At 43.8% G+C, this 25158-nt stretch overlaps 1 protein-coding gene across 1 annotated transcript in view; it reads left to right on the top strand.

The window, feature by feature from the left end:
• The window catches only part of SUSD6 (sushi domain containing 6), a 29847-nt gene extending 4970 nt beyond the window's left edge, over positions 1-24877 (top strand). Inside the window, exons 3-5 of the mRNA XM_068253835.1 lie at positions 109-247; positions 3374-3795; positions 19923-24877. Coding sequence (XP_068109936.1) covers positions 109-247; positions 3374-3795; positions 19923-19948 — 587 coding nt within the window. The 3' untranslated portion in view covers positions 19949-24877. The remainder of the gene's footprint in view (positions 1-108; positions 248-3373; positions 3796-19922) is intronic.
• The last annotated feature ends 281 nt before the right edge of the window (positions 24878-25158 follow it).

The raw sequence follows: 25158 nt of genomic DNA, 5'->3' as shown, positions 1-25158 counted from the left end.
CTGTGTGGTCTGTGCTTTATGCTCTATCACTGTATGTTTAAATTGCATTCATAACTTTGCTAGAAATTTATATGAAGTTCAATTGCAAAATTTCTTTTTCTGATATAGACACCAGCCAAAACACCAGCCTTGGGGTTCCCACACTTTCCATTGTTGCCTCAACAGCCAGTTCTGTGGCCCTGATTTTACTCCTAATCGTCTTATTTGTGTTGCTGCAGCCAAAAATCAAGTCCTTTCACCACAGCAGGTTTGTTACGTTTCTTTTGTGTAATTTCCTCACCTTCACATTTGCTGTACTTTTTGTAATTGCTCATGTAAATAATCGTGCAAGCGTCTCAACAGGTTCACTTCCCCCAGGCAGCTTCCAGAAAGAGCAGGTGTTTTTGGCAGATGCTCTTTCTCTTATCATAGTCATTTATAGTTTCTGTAAAACCTGAAAAACCAAACTGTATAGATGAGAGGTAAATCCTCATATAAACCAACTTTCACTTTACAGCGATGTAAAATATGAGGTAAACCTGCTTTCATGCTATTCAAAGAAAAAATAAAATTCTTTAACACAACACTTTGTGCTCTACAAGACATTCTATAAAGTGTGGCTTCTTCTGCTCAACTGGGGTGAAAGAAATAGGAAAATGTGTATATGTATAGATAATTTACTTATACCAGGTAAAAGTTTCATGCAAGCTGTATCTGTATTATTTCAAAGTGAAAAATAAAAAGGTTTAAATATGTATTTACCATGCTGATCCCTAGGCTCTTTTGAACCCCTCCATGGTTCTTACTGCCTCCGGTCTCCCCTACATCTTGCCACTGTATGCCCTGTACCTAGCTAGTCCGAGTACACTGTATGGGCTCCCTCGTCCCCAGCATATAGTGCTCCTGCAGGTGGTGCACAGCAGCTGTGTCCAGGGAAAGAATCTGTGCATGCCCAAGGGGCTCCCGGCTGCAGCTACTACGCACTGCGGGAATGATTACAGTGCAGGCGCGTGGATGAGCAGCGCATGCATCCTGAAAATCTCACCGGAGTCCCAAACTAGGCATGCAGCGGCAAGACTGAGGGGAAGCCAGATGCAGTATGGAGCTTAGAAGGTTCTGAAAAACCTATATATAGATCAGTGAGGGAAGTATATGTGCATGCTTTTTTTTTTTTTTTTTCTCCTCAGGTTTACTTTCATTTGTAGAGAAGGAGAACATACAGTCGGCACTGCTGACGACCTTTTAATGGTACTGTGTGATTATGCTGGATGTGTATTACAATTTCAATGTCCACAATAATTACACCCATACCGATGCGGGCGTAAACAGTGGGGGGTGCTGGGCACAGCCTCAGGTGTAGGCAGGGAACACATAACCTTTTCCACGCAAATCCCAGGTTTCTGTCTTTGGGGGTTGGCATTTTCTCATACACGTTTTTTCCTATTTAGTTTGGATTTTTTTATGTGGCAGAATACATTCTACATACGAAGCTGTCCAATTCACAAATTTACTGGGAAAACGCGAACACAGAACATGGACGCAAATGTGTGTACGATTCCCACGCGGACTGTTGACTATAATGGCCAATGGCAGTAGTGCACCTTTTGCCCTGTGCGGCAAAACGCACGCACCTCTACATGTGTGTTCCCTGCTTAAGGGCCTGATCATACGAACCAGCTTCTGTCTGCCTTTTTCCATTTGTAACATTGTGTTGCTGAAAAGTGAACAGAAGCGCACTATTATATCTGTGCCTAGCGCCCACCACTGTTTACACCCACAACGGTATGTGTTTAGTTGCTGCATGGACTCTATTGTTATGCATATCCAGCGTAATCACACAGTACCACTGAAAAGTTTATCAGCAGTGTTTGACTGTCTCACCTTCTCTGCATATTGTCAGCTTAAGGGACAACTGAAGTGAGAAGAATATGGAAGCATCCATATTTTTTTTAAACAATACCAGTTTCCTGGCAGCCCTGCTGATCTATTCGGCTGCAGTAGTGTCTGAATAATACCAGGAACAAGCATGCCACTAATCTTGCCAGATCTGAATAATGTGAAGTCTATATGGCTAAAAATATTGGAGACAGAAAATCGGCAGGACAGCCAGGCAACTGGTATTCCTTAAAAGTAAATAAATATGGCAGCCTCCATATCTCTTTCACTTCAGTTATCCTTTAATTTCTGGCTAGTGCAACCGGTTATCCTTTAAAGCGGATCCGAGATGAAAAACTAAGTATAACAAGTAACTTGTCTATATATCTTATCTAAAGTTTAGACAGCAAATCTAACTGCAAACAGCTTTAACAGAATATGATTGATTATTCCTGTGATACAATGACAGCAGCCATGTTGTTGGTAAACATTACACAGAGGCAGGCTTATCTGCATCTTGAGCAAAGAAACCTAATCCCCCCTCCTCCTCCCTCTGCCTCTGAAATGTCTGGCTAGTAATACCTCCCCCTCCTCCTGCCTAGACTGAGCTCCCATGAGCCCTTGCTACTGTCTGAAAGTGCCTTGGCTCTCTGAAAACCCGTGGGCGTGGCTTATGTAGTTTATAGGGAATTAGAGTATTAAAACAAAAACAAAAAAGTATTTGGTTTGAGGAATGCCCTATAAACAATAGGAAAGGAACACAATTATGCAATGAGTAAAAGTTCATCTCGGATCCACTTTAAGTGCAGGGAATTAAGTCAACCAATCATCACCCCTCTGCTATGCCATAGTACTTACGGTCCTTTGCTTCTCCATGTTGACATTACGTTAATTTGTATAGCCTCAAACTGTACAGCAGGACCGGAGTTCCAGGACTCAGCATGCCCAATATTGCATTCAGTGGATAGAATACTCTTCATTAACTTTACATACCCGTACATTACAGGTTAAATAAAAACCTTCATTCTAATGAAATTCTATTGAGACTATAACATTTTCAATATTCAATGATAGATAGATAGATAGATAGATAGATAGATAGATAGATAGATAGATAGATAGATAGATCATACATAGATTGGAAATGCTGATTGATTTTTTTTTTTAGAGAAGCATCACACAATTTTCTGGGAAGACGGTATTCAATGCCAGTCTGTGGTGCAGAAAGTGGCCCTTGTCTGGGTTCCTCACCAGAAACTTTGAAAGTGAAGTTTAAAGCTGACCTGAACTAATGCACAGGTCGCAAGGAAAACACAGAAAAAACGACCGTGTGTGTGTGTATTTAGAGAGAAGAACCTGTCTAACTCCCCCTCATCTTCAAGCAAACACAAGTGTAATTTGAGCTCTCGGCTGTGTAGGCACAGGAATTTGGCAGACACAGCGTCTAAGATTTGTAGAGAAGAGGAACATAAAACAAATGTGATTTCTGAGTTGTCTGATCATGTGATCTCTCTTCCAGGCGGGAAACGCATGTTCCAGGGGAGCAAGTTTCTATCATGGTTGATGGGGTGCAGGTAGCCCTTCCTTCCTATGAAGAAGCTGTTTATGGCAGCGCTGGAAACTGTATTCCATCTGCCAGCTCTCGTGTACAGATCGTGTTATCAGAAGGCCCAGGAGAAGAACAGGATATACAGCAGGAGATATCTGGCTCCAGCAACCAAGGACAATCAGTGGAGAGTAGCCCTGTCACTGACCAAGACATGGCAAATACTTCACAGTACACAGCTGGCAGCTCACAGCGATCAGAGACTGTGCTGGTCCATCAGACTTCTTCCCAGTGGGTGTCTGGAGCACATAGGACACCAGGAAGGGAGGGAGCTGACTCGGAAAGTAGTGACGTGCAGAGTCTTCTGTCGCTCTCCTCTGAGGAATATACAGATGGTAAGGATAGAAGGATAGTTGCGTATGTATATGAAAGTGTGTGTGGTAGAATTCATCGCACGTGGTATTTATATAATTACTGTATAGCATTCTGCAAAAGTTCAAAATATGTACAATCTTATTTGTTCTATCCAAGGGGAATAACAACAAAGTTCAGTAAGTTTTAAAGAAATAAGTTAATCTAAACCTATTGGGGAACAATTGGGGTACAGCATGCCCTGTTCCATAAGAGTTAATTCTATGAGGTACCGTATGTTGCTGCATTAAACAATCCATATCTACTGCTTCAGCTGCAATAGACACTGTATCCGCTCAGTGGTGCAATGTTTTGGCGACTAGCTGCCAGGCTGCACTACACATAAAAGATCTGTTTAGTACATACATGTTAAACTCCGGCCTACGGGCAACATCTGGCCCTCAGAGCCATTAAATTGAGCCCTCAAGTGGTCTCCCCACTTTGCATTATGTTTGGCCCACTCTAGACCAACAGGGAAGCTATATTGGAGGTAAAGCACTACTAGATCCTAGGTTCTCAACGGGGTACTTCTGATGGTTCCAGGGGGTCCTCGGGCTTGATATATTTAATCAAGAATAAGAGTCAACACGGAAGCCATATGGGGGAGGTGGGGGGAAAACACTTAACACTAGGGAGCTGTATAGGGGTGGGAGGACCACTAGACACCAGGGAACTGTATAGGGGTTGGAGGGAGGCCATTAGACACCTGGGAACTTTATAAGGGAGGAAGGTAACCAGTAGATATTGAGGTTGGCCTGCGACTAGGTCCCAGTGTTCAATTTTAGCTCACTTCGTATTTGAGTTTTACACACCTGGTTTAGTACAATGAAAAATGCATTGTATACTACGTAGTATTTTATATACTGGAAGAATAATGTAATTTAAAAGCAGTGTTAGAAAAAATGACTAGGGTTTGGATGTGAAAAATCAGAATACTAATAATGTTAACAATATAAATTGAGGAAACAATTGTTCGGGCCCACTAACGTGAAGGAAATCTGCTATGCAATTTGATCAGATTCGTGGAATCGATCCGTTTTTCAGATCAATTCCATCAATCTAATTGAATTGCATAGCAGCTTTCATTTGGTTAGTATGCCTGAACGATCATTTCTGATCAGTATTATGACTGAATAGGATTATCGATTGTCCAGAGAATTGTATAGTTAATGGCCACCATAAGGTAGAGTTTACATATATCGCAGTGTAAGCACCTCTGTACTGTGTACCAACTCTGTGGCTCTAAATACTCAGACCACGGTCTCCGTATTGGTAAGCCTCGGTGAGCTTATACGCTATAATGATGTGTATGGAGCAGAGTAATAGATATGCTGGGGGGAAGAAGCCTGGTTATTTATGCCTTGTTCAAATTATTTTTATTTTACAGTTATTTCTTAAAGTGAACGAAGTACCATTTTTAGCACACCGGGCATTTCAATAGCTCATTTAATATGCATGCCAACAATGTGGCTCATTAATAAGAAAACTTAAACAGTTTCACCTCTTTTTACATTTAAAAGTTTAGCAGATATTGGATACTATGCTTAAAAAAATTTCAGAAGCCACAGATACTATCTGCATACCTCCCCCTAGGTAAATAATGGGCAGCTAGAAGGGGAGGGGGAAACGTGGCAGCTCCTATAGCTAATAGAAACCAGGAAACAAAAGTGCTTGGTTCCCTTTAATTATATTCCTTAAAGGACAGCTGTAGTAAGAGTGATATGGAGGCTGCCATATTTTTTCCTTTTAAGCAATACTATTTACCTGGCTGTCCTGCTGATCCTCTGCCGCTAATACTTTTAGCCATAGACCCTGAACAAGCATGCAAGTAGATCAGGTACTCTGACATTGTCCGATCTGATAAGATTAGCTGCATGCTCGTTTCTGGGCCAAATAGATCAGCAGGTCTGCCAGGCAACTAGTATTGTTTAATGGGAAATAAATATGGCAGCCTCCATATCCCTCTCACTACAGTTGTCCTTTAAATAAGCTGAAGTACCAGAAAGGAGAAAACCAGCCAGCAAATGTATTGGTTCCTAAAATTTGAAAGAAAGGGGGAGAACCGAGAGCCCAATATGGTGTAGTATGTTAATGAGGTGATGTCTGATGCAAACACACACAATGGTTATACTCACAAGGACGGTTCGCCTCCAAGGCAACCACTGGATAAGCAGGCGGGGAGAATTGTAACCTGACCCCGCTCAGGGTTAAGAAGTCGCTCTCTGTAGATAGAAGGAAATGGGGATACACCCCTCCACCAAGGGTGGACTAAACAGTTATGTGGTATAACAGAGGCGCCAAGTAGAGTAAAATTAGTTAAAATTGTTAAAAAGGGGGAAGTGGGTGGACTCACCTCCCTTCTGAAAAAATGGCCAGACAACGGGCAGGTTACTTCAAGTTTAAAGTAACATTTATTATGAGCTCCAAAAGTGCAACGCGTTTCACGGGTAACAGTCCCGCTTCTTCAGGCAAACAATTTTTGGAGGGAGCAAAGTCGGGTCAAGAGCCAGATATAGTGCCTCTGTCTGTCTGTGACAGAGGCGCTATATCTGGCTCTTGACCCGACTTTGCTCCCTCCAAAAATTGTTTGCCTGAAGAAGCGGGACTGTTACCCGTGAAACGCGTTGCACTTTTGGAGCTCATAATAAATGTTACTTTAAACTTGAAGTAACCTGCCCGTTGTCTGGCCATTTTTTCAGAAGGGAGGTGAGTCCACCCACTTCCCCCTTTTTAACAATTTTAACTAATTTTACTCTACTTAGCGCCTCTGTTGTTATACCACATAACTGGTTCCTAAAATTGTTTGAATTGCTGACTGGTCAAATATCAGTGTCTGTTATCTTCAGCTGGAAGTGTGTAGTAATTCCAGAGAGGCTACAGAAGTGACCTACAAATGCATACGTTAACCAGCCAGGCGGTATGGACGAGCTCAGCTCGTCCATCACCGCCGGAGGCTGCCGCTCAGGCCCTGCTGGGCCGATTTTCATCAGATAAAAAGCAGCACACGCAGCCGGCAATTTGCCAGCCGCGTGTGCTGCCTGATCGCCGCCGCGTGCAGCAGCGAAAGAGGGTCCCCCCAGCCGCCTGAGCCCAGCGTAGCCGGAACAAAAAGTTCCAGCCAGCGCTAAGGGCTGGATCGGAGGCGGCTGACGTCAGGACGTCACTCCGCTCGTCGCCATGGCGACGAGGTAAGCGAAACACGGAAGGCCGCCGGAGGCGATCAGAAGAACGCCTCCGGAGCGCCCTCTAGTGGGCTTTCATGCAGCCAACTTTCAGTTGGCTGCATGAAATAGTTTTTTTTTTTTTATTAAAAAAAAAACCCTCCCGCAGCCGCCCTGGCGATCTTAATAGAACGCCAGGGTGGTTAATGCAAAAAGAAAACCTATTCCTACCGCACTGTGCAAGTCTTTCTGTTTGTCCTTGAGTTGTTCCTGTGGAGGCATGAATGGCTTAACTAAACGACCGCTCCACGGCAATCGTCGTGGACGCGGCGGCAACCCCAGGACCACTCAACTCCAATTGGCGTGAAGTGGGGTGGAGATTGCAGGGGATCGCGTGCATCCCCGCTAGAATGACGGAGCTCCGCTCTGTCACCAATCTCCCAGCAGCAATAAGTGTCCATTTACATTGTACAGCACTGCGATCTACAGCAGCGCTGTACTGGGGACAGCCATGTGACACTGCTGTCCCCCTGGGAGGCACAGGAGCGATCGGCTCTCATAGGCTGATGCCTATGACAACGATCGCTATGATTGGCTGGCGGGGGGAGGGAGTGAAATAAAAATAATAAAAAAGAACCATATCTATTAAAAATAAAACATATATATATATATATATATATATATATATATATATATATATATATATATATATATATATATATATATATATATATATATATATATATATATATATATATATATATATATATATATAATTCAGCAGCGATCACAGCCCATCAACAGAAAGCTCTGTTGGAGGGCAGAAAAGGGGGGGGGGGGGATCACTTGTGTGCTGAATTCTACGGCCCTGCAGAGAGGCCTTAAAGCTGCATTGGCCTAAATTGTGAAAAACAGCTGGTTAAACCAGCAGCTTTTATAACTTGTGAACAGTCGATCGTTTTGACGTGATTGTGCCGTTTCATTGTCAGTCAAGCTGAGTAAACACTATGCCATACGCAGACATTTTCCATATTTGGTGCAACCTATGCTGTTGATAAACTCTTTCTGGTTAGAAGTGCAGCTCAGCAGATTTCTTGTCATTCGTTATGAGACTTTTCTGTAGCTGCAGTGTTGGCCATAAAGAGTTACCCTCTCTGCTGAGGTCTGTGGCGAAAGGGAGATCCCATCTGCCATCTCGCCCAGTGCCTTTCTGACGTGTGTGTGTGTGTGTGTGTGTATATATGTGTATATATATATATATATATATATATATATATATATATATATATATATATATATATATATATATATATATATATATATATATATATATATATATATATATATATATATATATATATATATATATATATATATATATATATATATATATATATATATATGTATGTATATATATATGTATAGTGTGTGTTTGTATATGTATAGTGTGTGTTTGTATATGTATAGTGTGTGTGTGTGTGTGGGGGGGGGGGGGGGGCATGGTTTGGGGAATGTGCACAGATTTTATTCTAGAAAAAAAATGCACGTCCTCTCCACAGAAAAGGAAGCTGAAGAATAAGAAATGCAAATTTACTGTTATATGTATTACAAAAAAAAAATGGAGGCTGAACTTGTGCTTCTAAAGGAGTTCAGAGGTGAATCGATCATATGCTTTTTTATTTATTTTTTTATATATATACTTACCTCGGAATTCCTTTAAAGAGAACCTAAAGCGAGGCTTCCATATTTATTTCCTTTTAAGCAATACCAGTGGCCTGGTTATCCTCTTTGGCTGCAATAGTGTATGAATCGCACACCTGAAACAAGCATGCAGCTAATCCAGTCAGATTTCAGTCAGAACACCTGATCTGCATTCTTGTTCAGGGTTTATGGCTAAAAGTATTAAAGGCAGAGGGTCAGCAGGAAAGCCAGACAATATGCAGTTTAGAGCAGAGGTCCCCAAACTTTTTCGGTCAAGGGCCGGGTCAACATACTTCAGACTGTTGGGGGGCCGGAACATACATAAAATGTTGAAAAACGTTCCATTGAATCTAGGTATTGATTCCCCCAACCATGCCCAGAGGAGAACTCTCAGCAGCAACCATTCAGCCATGCAATGCCAGAAGAATGTCTTTGCACCAGACAGTGAAGCATACCCAGGTGTAGGCCTGAACGATAAATCATTTTTAGATAGAAATCGCGATCACGGAAATGACGATTCCGTGATCGCCATAGCCACGATTTTTACCCCCCTCTGCAAGCCAGTCCAGCAGTCCCCTCTGCCGCTCTGTGCAGCGGCAGTTTGCGGTGGCTCAGCGCCATTACCTACACTTGTTCTCCGGGTTGGAGCCGGCTCACTTTCTTCCCCAACTTCCTCCGACTGTGCAGTCAATCAGCGGAGCAGGCGGCAGACTCCACCCATTCCCCGCCCGCTCTCACTCGTGCGGCATACTCCTCCTCCCAACATCTCCCAACATTAGCTGGACGGGCGGCAGACTCCGCCCGCACGGCTGTCAATCACGGAGTGTTGCGAATAGCAGGCTCCGCCCACCCCGCAGGCTCTCACACTCGTGAGGCATACTCCTCGCAACATCTCCCAACATTGGCTTGGCGGGCGGCAGAATCCACCCGCACAGCTGTCAATCACGGAGCTAGGAATAGCAGACTCTGCCCACCTCGCAGGCTCTCGCACTCTGTCCCGGCGGCTCAATATTTCCAGGACCTTCACATCATAAGCCGGACAAGTGGCAGGCTGGCTTGATTTGAAGAAAATCGTGAATCTAATCGAAATCGCAATTTCTGACAGAAATCGTGCGATTCAATCTTTTTCTAAAATCGTTCAGTCCTACCCAGGTGACAACCTGCTGTCCTGTTGGACAGCAGTGTCACCTGATGCAGAATTGGATTGGAAGCCAGCGAATCACTGTTTGCTGGCTTCTACAGTATGTGGATGGGTGGTGCCAGCACTGCTGTTCTATATGCGGGCCGCCGATATTTAAAGGTGCAGCTGGCCTCATCTACAAGTTATGCATTTTGAGTTTGGGGGGCCAGTGAAAAAGCCTCCGCGGGCCTTAGTTTGAGGACCACTGGTTTAGAGGGAAAGAAATATGGCAGCCTCTATATCAGGGGTCAGGAACCTTTTTGGTTGAGAGAGCCATAAACATGACATATTTTAACCACTTGAGGACCTAGGGCTTTACCCCCCTTAAGGACCGGCCACTTTTTTTCCATTCAGACCACTGCAGCTTTCACGGTTTATTGCTCGCTCATACAACCTACCACCTAAATGAATTTTGGCTCCTTTTCTTGTCACTAATAAAGCTTTCTTTTGATGCTATTTGATTGCTCCTGCGATTTTTACTTTTTATTATATTCATCAAAAAAGACATGAATTTTGGCAAAAAAATGATTTTTTTAACTTTCTGTGCTGACAGTTTTCAAATAAAGTAAAATTTCTGTATACATGCAGCGCGAAAAATGTGGACAAACATGTTTTTGATAAAAAAAAAACCATTCAGTGTATATTTATTGGTTTGGGTAAAAGTTATAGCGTTTACAAACTATGGTGCCAAAAGTGAATTTTCCCATTTTCAAGCATCTCTGACTTTTCTGACCCCCTGTCATGTTTCATGAGGGGCTAGAATTCCAGGATAGTATAAATACCCCCCAAATGACCCCATTTTGGAAAGAAGACATCCCAAAGTATTCACTGAGAGGCATAGTGAGTTCATAGAAGATATTATTTTTTGTCACAAGTAAGCGGAAAATGACACTTTGTGAGGAAAAAAAAAAAAAAAAAAGTTTCCATTTCTTCTAACTTGCGACAAAAAAAAATGAAATCTGCCACGGACTCACCATGCCCCTCTCTGAATACCTTGAAGGGTCTACTTTCCAAAATGGGATCATTTGTGGGGTGTGTTTACTGTCCTGACATTTTGGGGGGTGCTAAATTGTAAGCACCCCTGTAAAGCCTAAAGGTGCTCATTGGACTTTGGACCCCTTAGCGCAGTTAGGCTGCAAAAAAGTGCCACACATGTGGTATTGCCGTACTCAGGAGAAGTAGTATAATGTGTTTTGGGGTGTATTTTTACACATACCCATGCTGGGTGGGAGAAATATCTCTGTAAATGACAATTTGTTAATTTTTTTTACACACAATTGTCCATTTACAGAGATATTTCTCCCACTCAGCATGGGTATGTGTAAAAATACACCACAAAACACATTATACTACTTCTCCTGAGTACGGCGATACCACATGTGTGGCACTTTTTTGCACCCTAACTGCGCTAAAGGGCCCAAAGTCCAATGAGTACCTTTAGGATTTCACAGGTCATTTTGAGAAATTTCGTTTCAAGACTACTCCTCACGGTTTAGGGCCCCTAAAATGCCAGGGCAGTATAGGAACCCCACAAATGACCCCATTTTAGAAAGAAGACACCCCAAGGTATTCCGTTAGTAGTATGGCGAGTTCATAGAAGATTTTATTTTTTGTCACAAGTTAGCGGAAAATGACACTTTGTGAAAAAACACAATTAAAATCAATTTCCGCTAACTTTTGACAAAAAATAAAATCTTCTATGAACTCACCATACTCCTAACGGAATACCTTGGGGTGTCTTCTTTCTAAAATGGGGTCATTTGTGGGGTTCCTATACTGCCCTGGCATTTTAGGGGCCCTAAACCGTGAGGAGTAGTCTTGAAACCAAATGTCGCAAAATGACCTGTGAAATCCTAAAGGTACTCATTGGACTTTGGGCCCTTTAGCGCAGTTAGGGTGCAAAAAAGTGCCACACATGTGGTATCGCCATACTCGGGAGAAGTAGTACAATGTGTTTTGGGGTGTATTTTTACACATACCCATGCTGGGTGGGAGAAATACCTCTGTAAATGGACAATTGTGTGTAAAAAAAATCAAAAGATTGTCATTTACAGAGGTATTTCTCCCACCCAGCATGGGTATGTGTAAAAATACACCCCAAAACACATTGTACTACTTCTCCCGAGTACGGCGATACCACATGTGTGGCACTTTTTTGCACCCTAACTGCACTAAGGGGCCCAAAGTCCAATGAGTACCTTTAGGATTTCACAGGTCATTTTTGTTTCAAGACTACTCCTCACGGTTTAGGGCCCCTAAAATGCCAGGGCAGTATAGGAACCCCACTAATGACCCCATTTTAGAAAGAAGACACCCCAAGGTATTCCGTTAGGAGTATGGTGAGTTCATAGAAGTTTTTATTTTTTTGTCACAAGTTAGCGGAAATTGATTTTAATAGTTTTTTTTCACAAAGTGTCATTTTCCGCTAACTTGTGACAAAAAATAAAATCTTCTATGAACTCACCATACTCCGTACGGAATACCTTTGGGTGTCTTCTTTCTAGAATGGGGTCATTTGTGGGGTTCCTATACTGCCCTGGCATTTTAGGGGCCCTAAACCGTGAGGAGTAGTCTTGAAACCAAATGTCGCAAAATGACCTGTGAAATCCTAAAGGTACTCATTGGACTTTGGGCCCCTTAGCGTACTTAGGGTGTAAAAAAGTGCCACACATGTGGTACCGCTGTACTCAGGAGAAGTAGTATAATGCGTTTTGGGGTGTATTTTTACACATACCCATGCTAAGTGGGAGAAATATCTCTGTAAATGACAATTGTTTGATTTTTTTACACACAATTGTCCATTTACATAGAAATTTCTCCCACCCAGCATGGGTATGTGTAAAAATACACCCCAAAACACATTATACTACTTTTCCTGAGTACGGCGGTACCACATGTGTGACACTTTTTTGCAGCCTAGGTGCGCTAAGGGGCCCAACGTCCTATTCACAGGTCATTTTGAAGCATTTGTTTTCTAGACTACTCCTCGCGGTTTAGGGCCCCTAAAATGCCAGGGCAGTATAGGAACCCCACAAGTGACCCCATTTTAGAAAGAAGACACCCCAAGGTATTCCGTTAGGTGTATGGCGAGTTCATAGAAGATTTTATTTTTTGTCACAAGTTAGTGAAAAATGACACTTTGTGAAAAAAAACCAATAAAAATTAATTTCCGCTAACTTTTGACAAAAAATTAAATCTTCTATGAACTCGTCATACACCTAACATAATACCTTGGGGTGTCTTTTTTTTCTAAAATGGGGTCACTTGTGGGGTTCCTATACCGCCCTGGCATTTTACAGGCCCAAAACCGTGAGTAGTCTGGAAACCAAATGTCTCAAAATGACTGTTCAGGGGTATAAGCATCTGCAAATTTTGATGACAGGTGGTCTATGAGGGGGCGAATTTTGTGGAACCGGTCATAAGCAGGGTGGCCTTTTAGATGACAGGTTGTATTAGGCCTGATCTGATGGATAGGAGTGCTAGGGGGGTGACAGGAGGTGATTGATGGGTGTCTCAGGGGGTGGTTAGAGGGGAAAATAGATGCAATCCATGCACTGGGGAGGTGATCGGAAGGGGGTCTGAGGGTTTGGCCGAGTGATCAGGAGCCCACACGGGGCAAATTGGGGCCTGATCTGATGGGTAGGTGTGCTAGGGGGTGACAGGAGGTGATTGATGGGTGTCTCAAGGTGTGATTAGAGGGGGGAATGGATGCAAGCAATGCACTGGCGAGGTGATCAGGGCTGGGGTCTGAGGGCATTCTGAGGGTGTGGGCGGGTGATTGAGTGCCCTAGGGGCAGATAGGGGTCTAATCTGATAGGTAGCAGTGACAGGGGGTGATTGATGGGTAATTAGTGGGTGTTTAGGGTAGAGAATAGATGGAAACACTGCGCTTGGGTGGTGATCTGATGTCGGATCTGCGGGCGATCTATTGGTGTGGGTGGGTGATCAGTTTGCCCGCAAGGGGCAGGTTAGGGGCTGATTGATGGGTGGCAGTGACAGGGGGTGATTGATGGGTGGCAGTGACAGGGGGTGATTGATGGGTGGCAGTGACAGGGGGTGATTGATGGGTGATTGATAGGTGATTGACAGGTAATCAGTGGGTTATTACAGGGGAGAACAGATGTAAATATTGCACTGGCGAATTGATAAGGGGGGGTCTGAGGGCAATCTGAGCGTGTAGGCGGGCGATTGGGTGCCCGCAAGGGGCAGATTAGGGTCTGATCTGATAGGTAACAGTGACAGGTGGTGATAGGGAGTGATTGATGGGTAATTAGTGGGTGTTTAGAGGAGAGAATAGATGGAAACACTGCGCTTGGGTGGTGATCTGATGTCGGATCTGCGGGCGATCTATTGGTGTGGGTGGGTGATCAGATTGCCCGCAAGGGGCAGGTTAGGGGCTGATTGTTGGGTGGCAGTGACAGGGGGTGATTGATGGGTGATAGGTGATTGGCAGGTGATTGACAGGTGATCAGTGGGTTATTACAGGGAAGGACAGATGTAATTAATGCACTGGCGAATTGATAAGGGGGGGGGGGGTCTGAGGGCAATCTGAGCGTGTGGGCGGGTGATTGGGTGCCCGCAAGGGGCAGATTAGGGTCTGATCTGATAGGTAACAGTGACAGGTGGTGATAGGGGGTGATTGATGGGTAATTAGTGGGTGTTTAGAGAAGATAACAGATGTAAACGATACATTTGGGAGGTAATCTGACGGCGGGTTTGCGGGCGATCTAATGGTGTGGGTGGGTGATCAGATTGCCCGCAAGGGGCAGGTTAGGGGCTGATTGATGGGTGGCAGTGACAGGGGGTGACAGGGGGTGATTGATGGGTGATAGGTGATTGGCAGGTGATTGACAGGTGATCAGTGGGTTATTACAGGGAAGAACAGATGTAATTAATGCACTGGTGAATTGATAAGGGGGGGTCAGAGGGCAATCTGAGCGTGTGGGCGGGTGATTGGGTGCCCGCAAGGGGCAGATTAGGGTCTGATCTGATAGGTAAAAGTGACAAGTGGTGATAGGGGGTGATTGATGGGTGATTGATGGGTAATTAGTGGGTGTTTAGAGGAGAGAATAGATGTAAACAATGGATTTGGGAGGTGATCTGATGTCGGATCTGTGGGCGATCTATTGGTGTGGGGGGGTGATCAGATTGCCCGCAAGGGGCAGGTTAGGGGCTGATTGATGGGTGGCAGTGACAGGGGGTGATTGACGGGTGATTGATGGGTGATTGACGGGTGATTGACAGGTGATTGACAGGTGATTGACAGGTGATCAGGGGGATAGATGCATACAGTAAACAGGGGGGGGTGGTCTGGGGGGGGGGGGTCTGGGGAGAATCTGAGGGGTGGGGGGTGATCAGGAGGGGGCAGGGAGCAGGGGGGGGGGATAAAAAAAAAATAGCGTTGACAGATAGTGACAGGGAGTGATTGATGGGTGATTAGGGGGGTGATTGGGTGCAAACAGGGGTCTGGGGGGTGGGCAGGGGGGGGGTCTGATGGGTGCTGTGGGCGATCTGGGGCAGGGGGGGGAGAAATCAGTGTGCTTGGGTGCAGACTAGGGTGGCTGCAGCCTGCCCTGGTGGTCCCTCGGACACTGGGACCACCAGGGCAGGAGGCAGCATGTATAATACACTTTGTAAACATTACAAAGTGTATTATACACTTTGTATGCGGCGATCGCGGGGTTAACATCCCGCCGGCGCTTCCGTATAGCCGGCGGGATGTTGCGGCGAGCGAACGGTGACAGGCGCCGGCGGAGGATCGCGTCACGGATGACGCGATCGCTCCGCCCATGCCCTTAAATGGACCGCCGCCTCTGTGGGTGAGGCCGTCCTGCAGGGCTCCACTTCCCCGCCGCCCCTGTGTAGTGGGCGGTCGGGAAGTGGTTAAAATGTAATTCCGTAAGAGCCATAGAATAGGTTTAAAACTAAATACAAGAAAATGTGTGCATTGTATGTAAAACCAATACTTTTAAAGAACATTAAGTGTCTGAATTCTTTTTAATAATGTTGTTATGCAGTTGCTAACGGTTAGCAACTGCATAAGGACATTATTAAAAAGAATTCAGAAACTTATTGGGGGTATGCGGGGGCAGGTCAGGTTGCAGGGTGGGAGAGGCTGGTCAGGATGGGAGCAGCAGGTCAGGTTGCAGGGTGGGGGGCGGGGGGGGGGGGGGGGCAGAATGCTAGGGGGGGGGGGGGGGGTGTTTAGGATGGGAGAGGCAGGTCAGGGTGCGGAGAGGTAGGTTAAGGTGCAGGGTGGGCAGGTGATATTGATTGGCGAGGTTTAACATGCTAATAGTGCAGCATTAGAAGAGACTGCACAGGGGTACAAGCAATCCAGCGATAAAGAAAAAGGGAGCTTGAAATAGGTAAAGTGCAATCAGTGCAGGCGTGGAATGAAGGAAGGAGTAAGAGCGCTGGACTTACAAATTGCAGTAGCAAGGAGTGATGAACCAGACGGCCAGGCAGCTTCAGAATTCAACACCGCGGAGGCTCAGCTGACATCATCACTGCCAGTCCCGGCACTCCACCAATGAATTTTGAGCATCGCCATGGGGGCGGAGCTACAATATGCTGGCCACAGCGGCTGGAGAAGGCTGCTCACAGCATGGCTATTTGAGGGGAGGTGGTGTAGTGCAGGGAGGCGGTCATGTGAGGGCACGGAGGAGGCATCGGTGCACTGATTTAAAATAGAGATCCGGATCAAAGATCCGAATCGTTAATGATCCGGACAACACTAATTTAAAATTTACCACAGTCTCCCTGGCTGCTCTGTCACCCATTCTTTAGCGAACCAGAGAGCCATATGCAGACATGAAAAGAGCCATATGTGGCTCGCGAGCCATAGGTTCCCGACCCCTGCTCTATATCCTTCTTGCTTTAGGTTCCCTTTAAGTTTCTGTCGCTCAGGTTTGTAATAGCTTTGCTTTAAGGTGTCCATATGCATACAAGTTATCTTTAGAGCAGCATCCGCTGTTCTTGCCATGCACTATTTCTGCAATTAGATGTTTTGGGAAGTGAGAAAATGTCATTGTTCCCACTACATTAGGTTGTGTGTGACTTAAAGGACTCACGAGGTGACATGTGACCTGCTGAGATAGACGTGTGTATGTACAGTGCCTAGCACACACAAATAACTAGGCTATGTTCTTTTTTTTTTCTCTGCCTGAAAAAGTTAAAAATCAGGTATGTAAGTGGCAGTTCCTGTCCGAGAATCGGACACTAGTGTAAAGGCCCATACACACGTCGGATTTTTCCGAACGACAGGTCGTTTGAACGTCCCGTCGTTCAGTCGTCCGTGCGCTAAATCGGGGGTGTGTACAGACTGTCGTTCGGGTGATAAGACTGGTTTTGAGCGATCCGCTGGGAAAAATCCGACGTGTGTATGGGCCTTTACCCTCACTGATGAGGAATTGCAGCCATAAAACACTTTTGAGGCAGTAAATGGCTTCTAAGAGCAGGATAGAGATAAAAAAAAAGGTCACTAGTTAATATATTTTAGCCCTGGCATACTTCAATTAATGCGTCATTGAGAAAAGGCCATGAAACAGTAAAAGCTTAAAAAGTTGATTGAAATATAAAATATTTTTAGAAGGAGGATAGATACAATTGGTTATCTCAGGTTTGTTTTTTTCGCCTCGGATGTCCTTTAAAGAGACACTGAAGCGAAAAAAAAATGATGATATTATGATTTGTATGTGTAGTACAGCTAAGAAATAAAACATTAAGATCAGATACATCAGTCTAATTGTTTCCAGTACAGGAAGAGCTAAGAAACTCCAGTTGTTATCTCTATGCAAAAAAGCCATTAATCTCTACTACTAAGTTAGTCGTGGAGAGGGCTGTTATCTGACTTTTATTATCTCAACTGTAAGTGAACTGTTTTCTTTTTATCTGCTAGAGGTTAAGTCATTACTTCACAGACTGCTCTGATAGACTCATTTTGAAAGCTTAGTGTTGTGTAATCTGCACATATTAGAAAATGATGCAATGTTAGAAAAAACACTATATACCTGAAAATAAAAGTATGAGAATATTTACTTTTCTGCTAATCTTCTAGTAATTATTCATAGTACACAACCAATTCATTATATCATTTTTTTTTCTCGCTTCAGTGTCTCTTTAACCAGTTCGCATTCAGTCGTTTTTCACTTTATGCATCCGAGCTATGTTCACCTCCCATTCATTAGCCTATAACTTTATTACTACTTATCACAATGAACTGATCTATATCTTGTTTTTTCCGCCACCAATTAGGCTTTCTTTGAGGGGTACATTTTGCTAAGAGCCACTTTACTGCAAATGCATTTTAAAAGGAAGAATAAGAAAAAAACGGAAAAAAATCATTATTTCTCACTTTTCGGCAATTATAGTTTTAAAATAATACATGACTCCATGATTAAAACTCACGTATTGTATATGCCCATTTGTCCCGGTTATTACACCGTTTAAATTATGTCCCTATCATAATGTATGGTGACAATATTTTATTTGGAAATAAAAGTGCATTTTTTCCGTTTTGCATTCATCACTATTTACAAGCTTATAATAAAAAAAATTGAAATATTTCAACTTTACATAGATATTTAAAGTGTTTAGACCCTTAGATAAATTTGTGTTTTTTTTTTTTTATTGTAATGTATTTTTTTTTTTTTTTAATTAAACATTTTATGTGGGTATTTTTTGGAGGGTGGGATTTAAATTGTATTTTTTTTTGTAAATATGTGTATTTTTATTTTTATTTAACATTTAGCTGTAGTTTACTATTTGGCCACAAGATGGCAGGCCATGAGTTTGTTTACAGTGACGTCACTCTAAGCGTAACACGTACGCTTAGAGCGACGTAGGGGAACAGAAAAAGCGTAGCTTCCGAGAGAAGCTGTCGCTTTTTCTGCGGGGGAGAGGAATCAGTGATCGGGCACCGTTGCCCGATACACTGATTCGCTGGCTAACAAACCGCGGGCCGGGAGCACGCGTGCACACGCGCGATCAGCCGCGGGAACGCGCAGGAGCGCACATGGCTTCCTGGATGTGAGTTTCACGTCCAGGAACGTCAAATAGTTAAAGTGGACCCAAATTACAAATACAAGATTTCAGAAATAAAATCTATTTTCTAAATTATAATAATAAATCGCAGCCTTTTTTCAGCTGCATGACGACAAATATACAATATTTTACATTTATTGGAGGAACCCCTCCCTTCCTTTCATATTGCCGGGACAGAATCCGGCAAACTGGTGGAGTAGATGGTGTCCAGCAAAGGAGGAATTGCTAATGGCTGCCACCTGTATAACCCTAGTTATGAAAAGAGAAGGGTGTAAAGCATGCACTGAAATGCTCATAGGCTTGAAGGAGTGTTTATTTATCTTTGTATGTGTCAGAGTGGTGCAACTAAATATTTTGAATAAAAAAGTTTGGTTTGGGTCCATTTTAAGGACACCTGAAGTGAGAAACACACGGGGGCTGCCGTATTTGTTTCCTTTGAAACAATTCCAGTTGCCTGGCAGGAATGACAAAAAAACTACACATTTTGGTTTCTATCTGTATGGGGGCAGTGCCCATTAGGAAAGGTCTCACCTGGTTGAAGTGGCTGAAATGGTCTCAGGCACGCTGTAGACATTTGTAATTGCACCTGCTGGTTGGCGCGGGAGTCCCTGGCAGTGAGTGGAGCTACTCGCAATGATGGACTGATGCTTTATTTACAGCATCAGTCAGAAACTTCAGATCTGCACAAACTTTTTCAGGTTTTATGACTTAAAGTATTTGAGACAAATGAGCAGCTGGACAGGTTGGACATGTGCATTGTTTAAAAGGAAATAAATACGGCAACCTTCATATCCTTCTCACTTTAATTGTCCTTTATTATTTCACAACGTGAATGGTGGGACCTGCCTGCATTGAAGTATTGTGGTCGCAATAGAGCATGGACAAATATTTTGCAGGCTGTGCCACCCATGACCAAAAAGAAGTGTGTAAGTGTGGACAGCTTCAGATCAACCAGCACAATAGCAAGTTGGAAACAATACATGATGATTTCTTCTAATGTCTTCTTGTTGTTGTCTCCTCCCAGACATCCCTCTGCTGAAAGAAGCTTGAAGACCTGTGACACCTCACTCAACCCTGCGGGATCCCTGCAATCTTCCTGCTCTGCACTTCCTGTACTGTCAGGAACGCTGGAGCTGACATGTGCCTCCCCCATCCCCGCCAACCCAGTAAGCCCAGACACCCTGTTCCCCGGGGCAGAGTCCCAGGAGCAGACTGTCTGAGCCTTGCTTGCAGAGGTGTACAACTCTATTAATTATGTATGTGTTATGCTATAATCTATATACAGATATGCGAATACTCCTGTGATATGTGCTGGATCATACATTATCTGGCACTTCTCCCATACATACTATATCCATGCCTTCATTGTACTTTCCAGCACATACAGATATAACTGTGGATCTCTGTAAGACACTGTCGGGTCCATGCGGTATATTTACATGACTAAAGAGAAGACCCTTGTCTCAGGTTAAGTCATCTGATTCAGGTGGCAACAAAATGCATTGTCCAGTGCAATATTCACTGTCTTCTCAAGCATCCCTGAACAAGGATACTATCAGACACCCTCGAGGCTGGACCACTTCTCAGACTGGTTGCTGTTTTACATTGGAGGTTTTCCACTGGTCATTGTTGTATATTAATGCTTAGCAACCAATCTGCTTTTAGCATTACAGTCAGATGAAGTCTATTGTTGCTGCTCCTTGCTGACGTTTTCCTTTGGAAATAGTTTTATATTTGGAACCTGAAGCGATTAAAAAAAAAAAAGGAAAGAAACTTTACTAGTAGGAAGCCTCTGAATGGTCCTGAGGTTTCCTGGATTCTCCTGCAGCCCCACTGTTCCAGCACAGGGTCCCTCTATATCTGATTTGCACCAGTAGGATAGGTTTGTAGTGGATGAGTGCATTCAAAGAGGGTTTGTGCAAGTAAGGTCTGTGTATGTCCAGTATGAAGCTCTCATGCATGGAGGAAAGAAACCATGCACAAGCGGCTTTGTCCTACTCAGCATGCATGGACCTTACTCAGCCCAGTTTGGATATGCTAGACCACAGCTGGGAGCCCAGCCAGAAGGTGAAGAGGATCCTGTCCAGGAACTGAGGGCTCAGAGAGCATCTGGGAATCCTCTGGACCATCCAGAGACTTCCTACTGTTGAGCCTTATTACAGGTTTGTTTGAATAACGATGATTAGTTTTCTTCAGAGGCTTAAATCTGAATTCCTATGAGCAACAAGTGAGCAGCCTTCAGTACTACCATGATGGATGGTGTCAAGTGCACACCTTGTGGTGCTGGCTTACATTATAGAATTTTCTTCAAGTTTTGCTTCCGATATCCAGAGCTCTAAATCAAACTGTAGCCAACTGTTCATACAATGAGAAATGGGCCCCTGACCACCTCTTCCTTTCTCAGAAAGCTGCTCCCATGTGAGAAATGGGTGGGCATTATTTGGACACAGGTTCACTTTAACATTTAGATTGATCCATCATATGTAAAGGTAAACCTTTCAGGAACAATTAGGTAATCTAATCAAATATTTTAAAGACCTGTATTTTGTCAGAGTATCCGCCTTTACATGATGGCAGCTGTCGCACATAGTCCTGTTTGGCCAGCCTGTCTCTGGCTCAGGTCCACTACAGTTAGTCTGGATTGTGCCCCCCTCCTGTAAGGCAAAGAATGCAGGTGAGGAGCCCGGTCTAACCTGAGAGATGTTGTCACTCCTCCGTTCCTGAAGTGGCCGTCATCTGACTGTCGCTATGCCAACAAAATACAAGCATTTAAAAGATTTCTAAATTGTACCATTTCTAAATTTAGGCTATGTGGGATGGTTTTCTGAGGTAGAGATTTTCAAAATTGGAAACTGGTTTTACTTTAGATGTACAATGTGATGATGGCATTTATTGCATCTAATAAAAACATTGCTCCCAGGTCAGACTCGATCTAATGTTGAGTAACATTTTAAAACGTAGTCAAATCCGAAATCCCCAGTAAACACAGACCACAATGTTTGGCATGAATGAGATGGTACATACTTGGGAAGTGGGATAGTAACTAGTGAATGGACTAAACGGCTGTATTCACCCCCAATTTGATATTCCGTAATTCTTTCTTTTTAACCACTTGGCGCAGAAAGTTTTATAATTAGAAGCTGGGAAATGCTAAAGGCAGCATGCACCATGTCTGAGGAGTGGATCCTCCCATCCTTGTTCCAAGTTGTAATTTTATGATCTACTGCCACCAACACCGTAGCCTTACTGAGGATGCCCTTTCCCAGAAAGGTCAAAGTGCAGAGGTGATGGCAGGAATTGGATATGAGTGTTAGTTAGGAGGTATGAAACACAGTACAAGAGTTGTCCTAATTATCTGTGCTTGAAAGACCTAAAGGTCCATCCTGTTCAATAAATTGACCAGGGGCCCAATGGAATGAGCACTGAGTGTATCAGGCTACACAGGAAAGGGGAGCAGAAGACATAGGAGATGGCAGCAGGGCTGAGTATAAGGAGTGACTAACTGAGAAGGGAGATTGGAGTCTTAAAAGTGTGTATCGGAGAGTGTGTGTATATTTCATTTACTACGAGACTAATGCCACATGCACACCTACATAATCATCTTATGTATGTGTGCATGCTTTTTTGAGCGTGTGTATATATGAGTGTACATGTTTTTGCGTTGCAGTCTGAATGCTTTTGGGGCCTTTTTTTTTAATTCTATTTTTTTTATTTGGGTTGTTCATAAACGTCACTGTTGCAGTGAGGCTTAAAGCACACCTGCCTCCATAGATCATTTTTTCAACAGGGAACCTGCATAACCTGCAGCTTTAGAGCATTAGAACCTCAGTCTGAAAACCATTTGCTATTGGCTGGTAGGTAAAGCTGTACATTATGCATTTTCTTGTCCTGTTTATAAAATAAATTGAACACTTTACAGGGTGCTCTAAGGTCTGAACGCACAACAGCGTATTATTTACATCTGAGGCAGGGGACACAATTGACTGTTTTTGTGTGCGTTTTCTGCACAGAATTGAGAACTAATGTTAATCAATGGGCTAGTTCATACTTAATGTGTTTTGCGTGCGCAGGAAAAAAAACTGGCATCCTGCAGGATAGTTCTGCACATTTTGTCAGTTTTTCCTATCAATTACATTAGCTGCTGTGAAAAATGAGCGCGTTTTTCTGCATACAAACACAAGTGGCGTGCAGAAAACTGAAAGACAAGTGTGTCCCCTGCCTTAAGAGAAATATCAGTTCACTAGTAAGATGCACTTTTTAAAGCGAGCCTGTCAGATATATACGTAGTGGAGGCAGCCATTTTGTGAGGTCGGTCCATTTTAGGACACTTTAGCTAAGGGAAGTGCAGAGACAGGAATGGACAACTTTCTGATGCACCAATAGGTTGAATTTAATATAAAATGACTGCCTTCACTCGCAGCGGGGGTTTACAACAGTTGTGTTTAGCTCCAGTCCTAAATGTGTACTAAATAAAAAGCAAGGGAACAAATGCATTAATTAGTAACTTAAATAGCCACATCTCATCTGCTGCCTCATCTGTAGCCTCCACCAGCGGCGTCACCATTCCTTCTTTGGCACTCATTATCTCCAATACAGACAGTGCTATGGCAATCGTTTATAAGGGGGTGGGGCTCAATACCAGAAGTGGCTACACGGAGGGTCTTGAAGGCTGAGTAACACAAAACCCACCCCGGGAAGTCAGAACACGCTACATGCCGTGTATATTTTATAGCTTTATAGTCTCTTTAAATGGTGGCAACTAATAATCACCTGGTGTTTATGTAGTGGTTTTCATGGAGGCTGCTCAGAACAGTAAATGGTTTCCAACCTACTGATGGCCTCTTTTGTAAAAGGTTGTCCCTCGGGAGGTCAATGAAGCATTCTGTAGCAGAGTAGGATGTTTAGGTTGGGACACAGATTAACCTTTTTTGTTTGAGTTGTGTTGTAGAGAAAACTGCAAGAAGGTGCTGGGTTCTTAAGGTGGCCGTACATCAGGCGACTTGCCCGTCTGATCGACCATCTGATTCCATTATAATTGGAATCGGATGAAAATTGGGGCCGCCAAGTACAAGCCGATCGACTGTGAAACCACTTACTCAATCAGGTGTGCAGTGGTAACTGTGAGCGATATCGGGACAAGTGACAAACACAACGGACACCTGACTATGTCCCCCTAATTTGTAATGTGCCCCCCAGTGCACTTTACATTACTTGTCCGTGGTTGCTGCTTTTCCTCCGTTGGCTCCGAGCACAGTCCTTCGTCCAAACATGGGCCCCACGTGGTTGCCGGCATACGTGTGGTGCGTGTGTGACGTCACACACCCCCCTGTTACTCCAGCAACCAAGTGGGGCGCGTGTATAGACGAAGGACTGCGCCCAGAGCCAGCGGAGAAGCAGTAACCACGGACAAATAATGTATAGTGCACTGGGAGGCACATTAGGGGGGAGGTAGGGGGTGGCTGCGGCGTCACAAGGCCAATTTCAGAACGATTTCAGTATGAAGTTGGTAGGAAATCAGCCTGTGGTGTATGGGCAGCCGACAAATTTCTCTGAGATTCGATTAGCGAGAGATTTGTCTCTTGTTCGAATCTGCCCATTATTGCTAGCTAATTTTACTATGGGTCTACAAAGGAAATGTAAAAATATGAAGAAGAAAACAGAGAGCCCAATATAGTGTAGTATGTACTGGAAGATGGGTAAGAGTAGATGAAACGTAAGTAATATACTTACAGACCCAGGTTACCTCCAAGGCAACCACTGGAAAGGCAGGTGGGGAGAACAAGCCTGTCCCCACTCAGGATTAAAACGTCGCTCTCTGGAGATAGGGGAAGAAGAGGGTGTAACACCCTTCCACCAAGGATGGATAGCTTGATATGTAGAGATGTACAGAGGCGCCAGTAGGATAAAAATCACTAAAAACATTTAAAACGTTCGGGATGCGGTGGTGGACCAGCCAACCCAAAAACAGACCACAGTACTGTCGATTAAAGTTTTAGGCAATTTATTTGCATACTCCTAAGACAACTGTCTTAGGAGTATGCAAATAAATTGTCTAAAACTTTAATCGACAGTACTTTGGTCTGTTTTTGGGTTGGCTGGTCCACCACCGCATCCCAAACGTTTTAAATGTTTTTAGAAATGTAAAAATACATTGTTTAAAGCATTTGAGGACTGGAGTTGAGCACTGCTGGTATACATGGTGCCACATTCACCTTTCTTTACATTAGGATTGTGTAGCCTGAAACTTAATAACTGCCGGG

This window comes from Hyperolius riggenbachi, chromosome 9 (genome assembly GCF_040937935.1).
Source record: "Hyperolius riggenbachi isolate aHypRig1 chromosome 9, aHypRig1.pri, whole genome shotgun sequence".
Classification (NCBI taxonomy): Eukaryota; Metazoa; Chordata; class Amphibia; order Anura; family Hyperoliidae; genus Hyperolius; species Hyperolius riggenbachi.
This window is presented reverse-complemented; position numbering and strand designations above follow the sequence as displayed.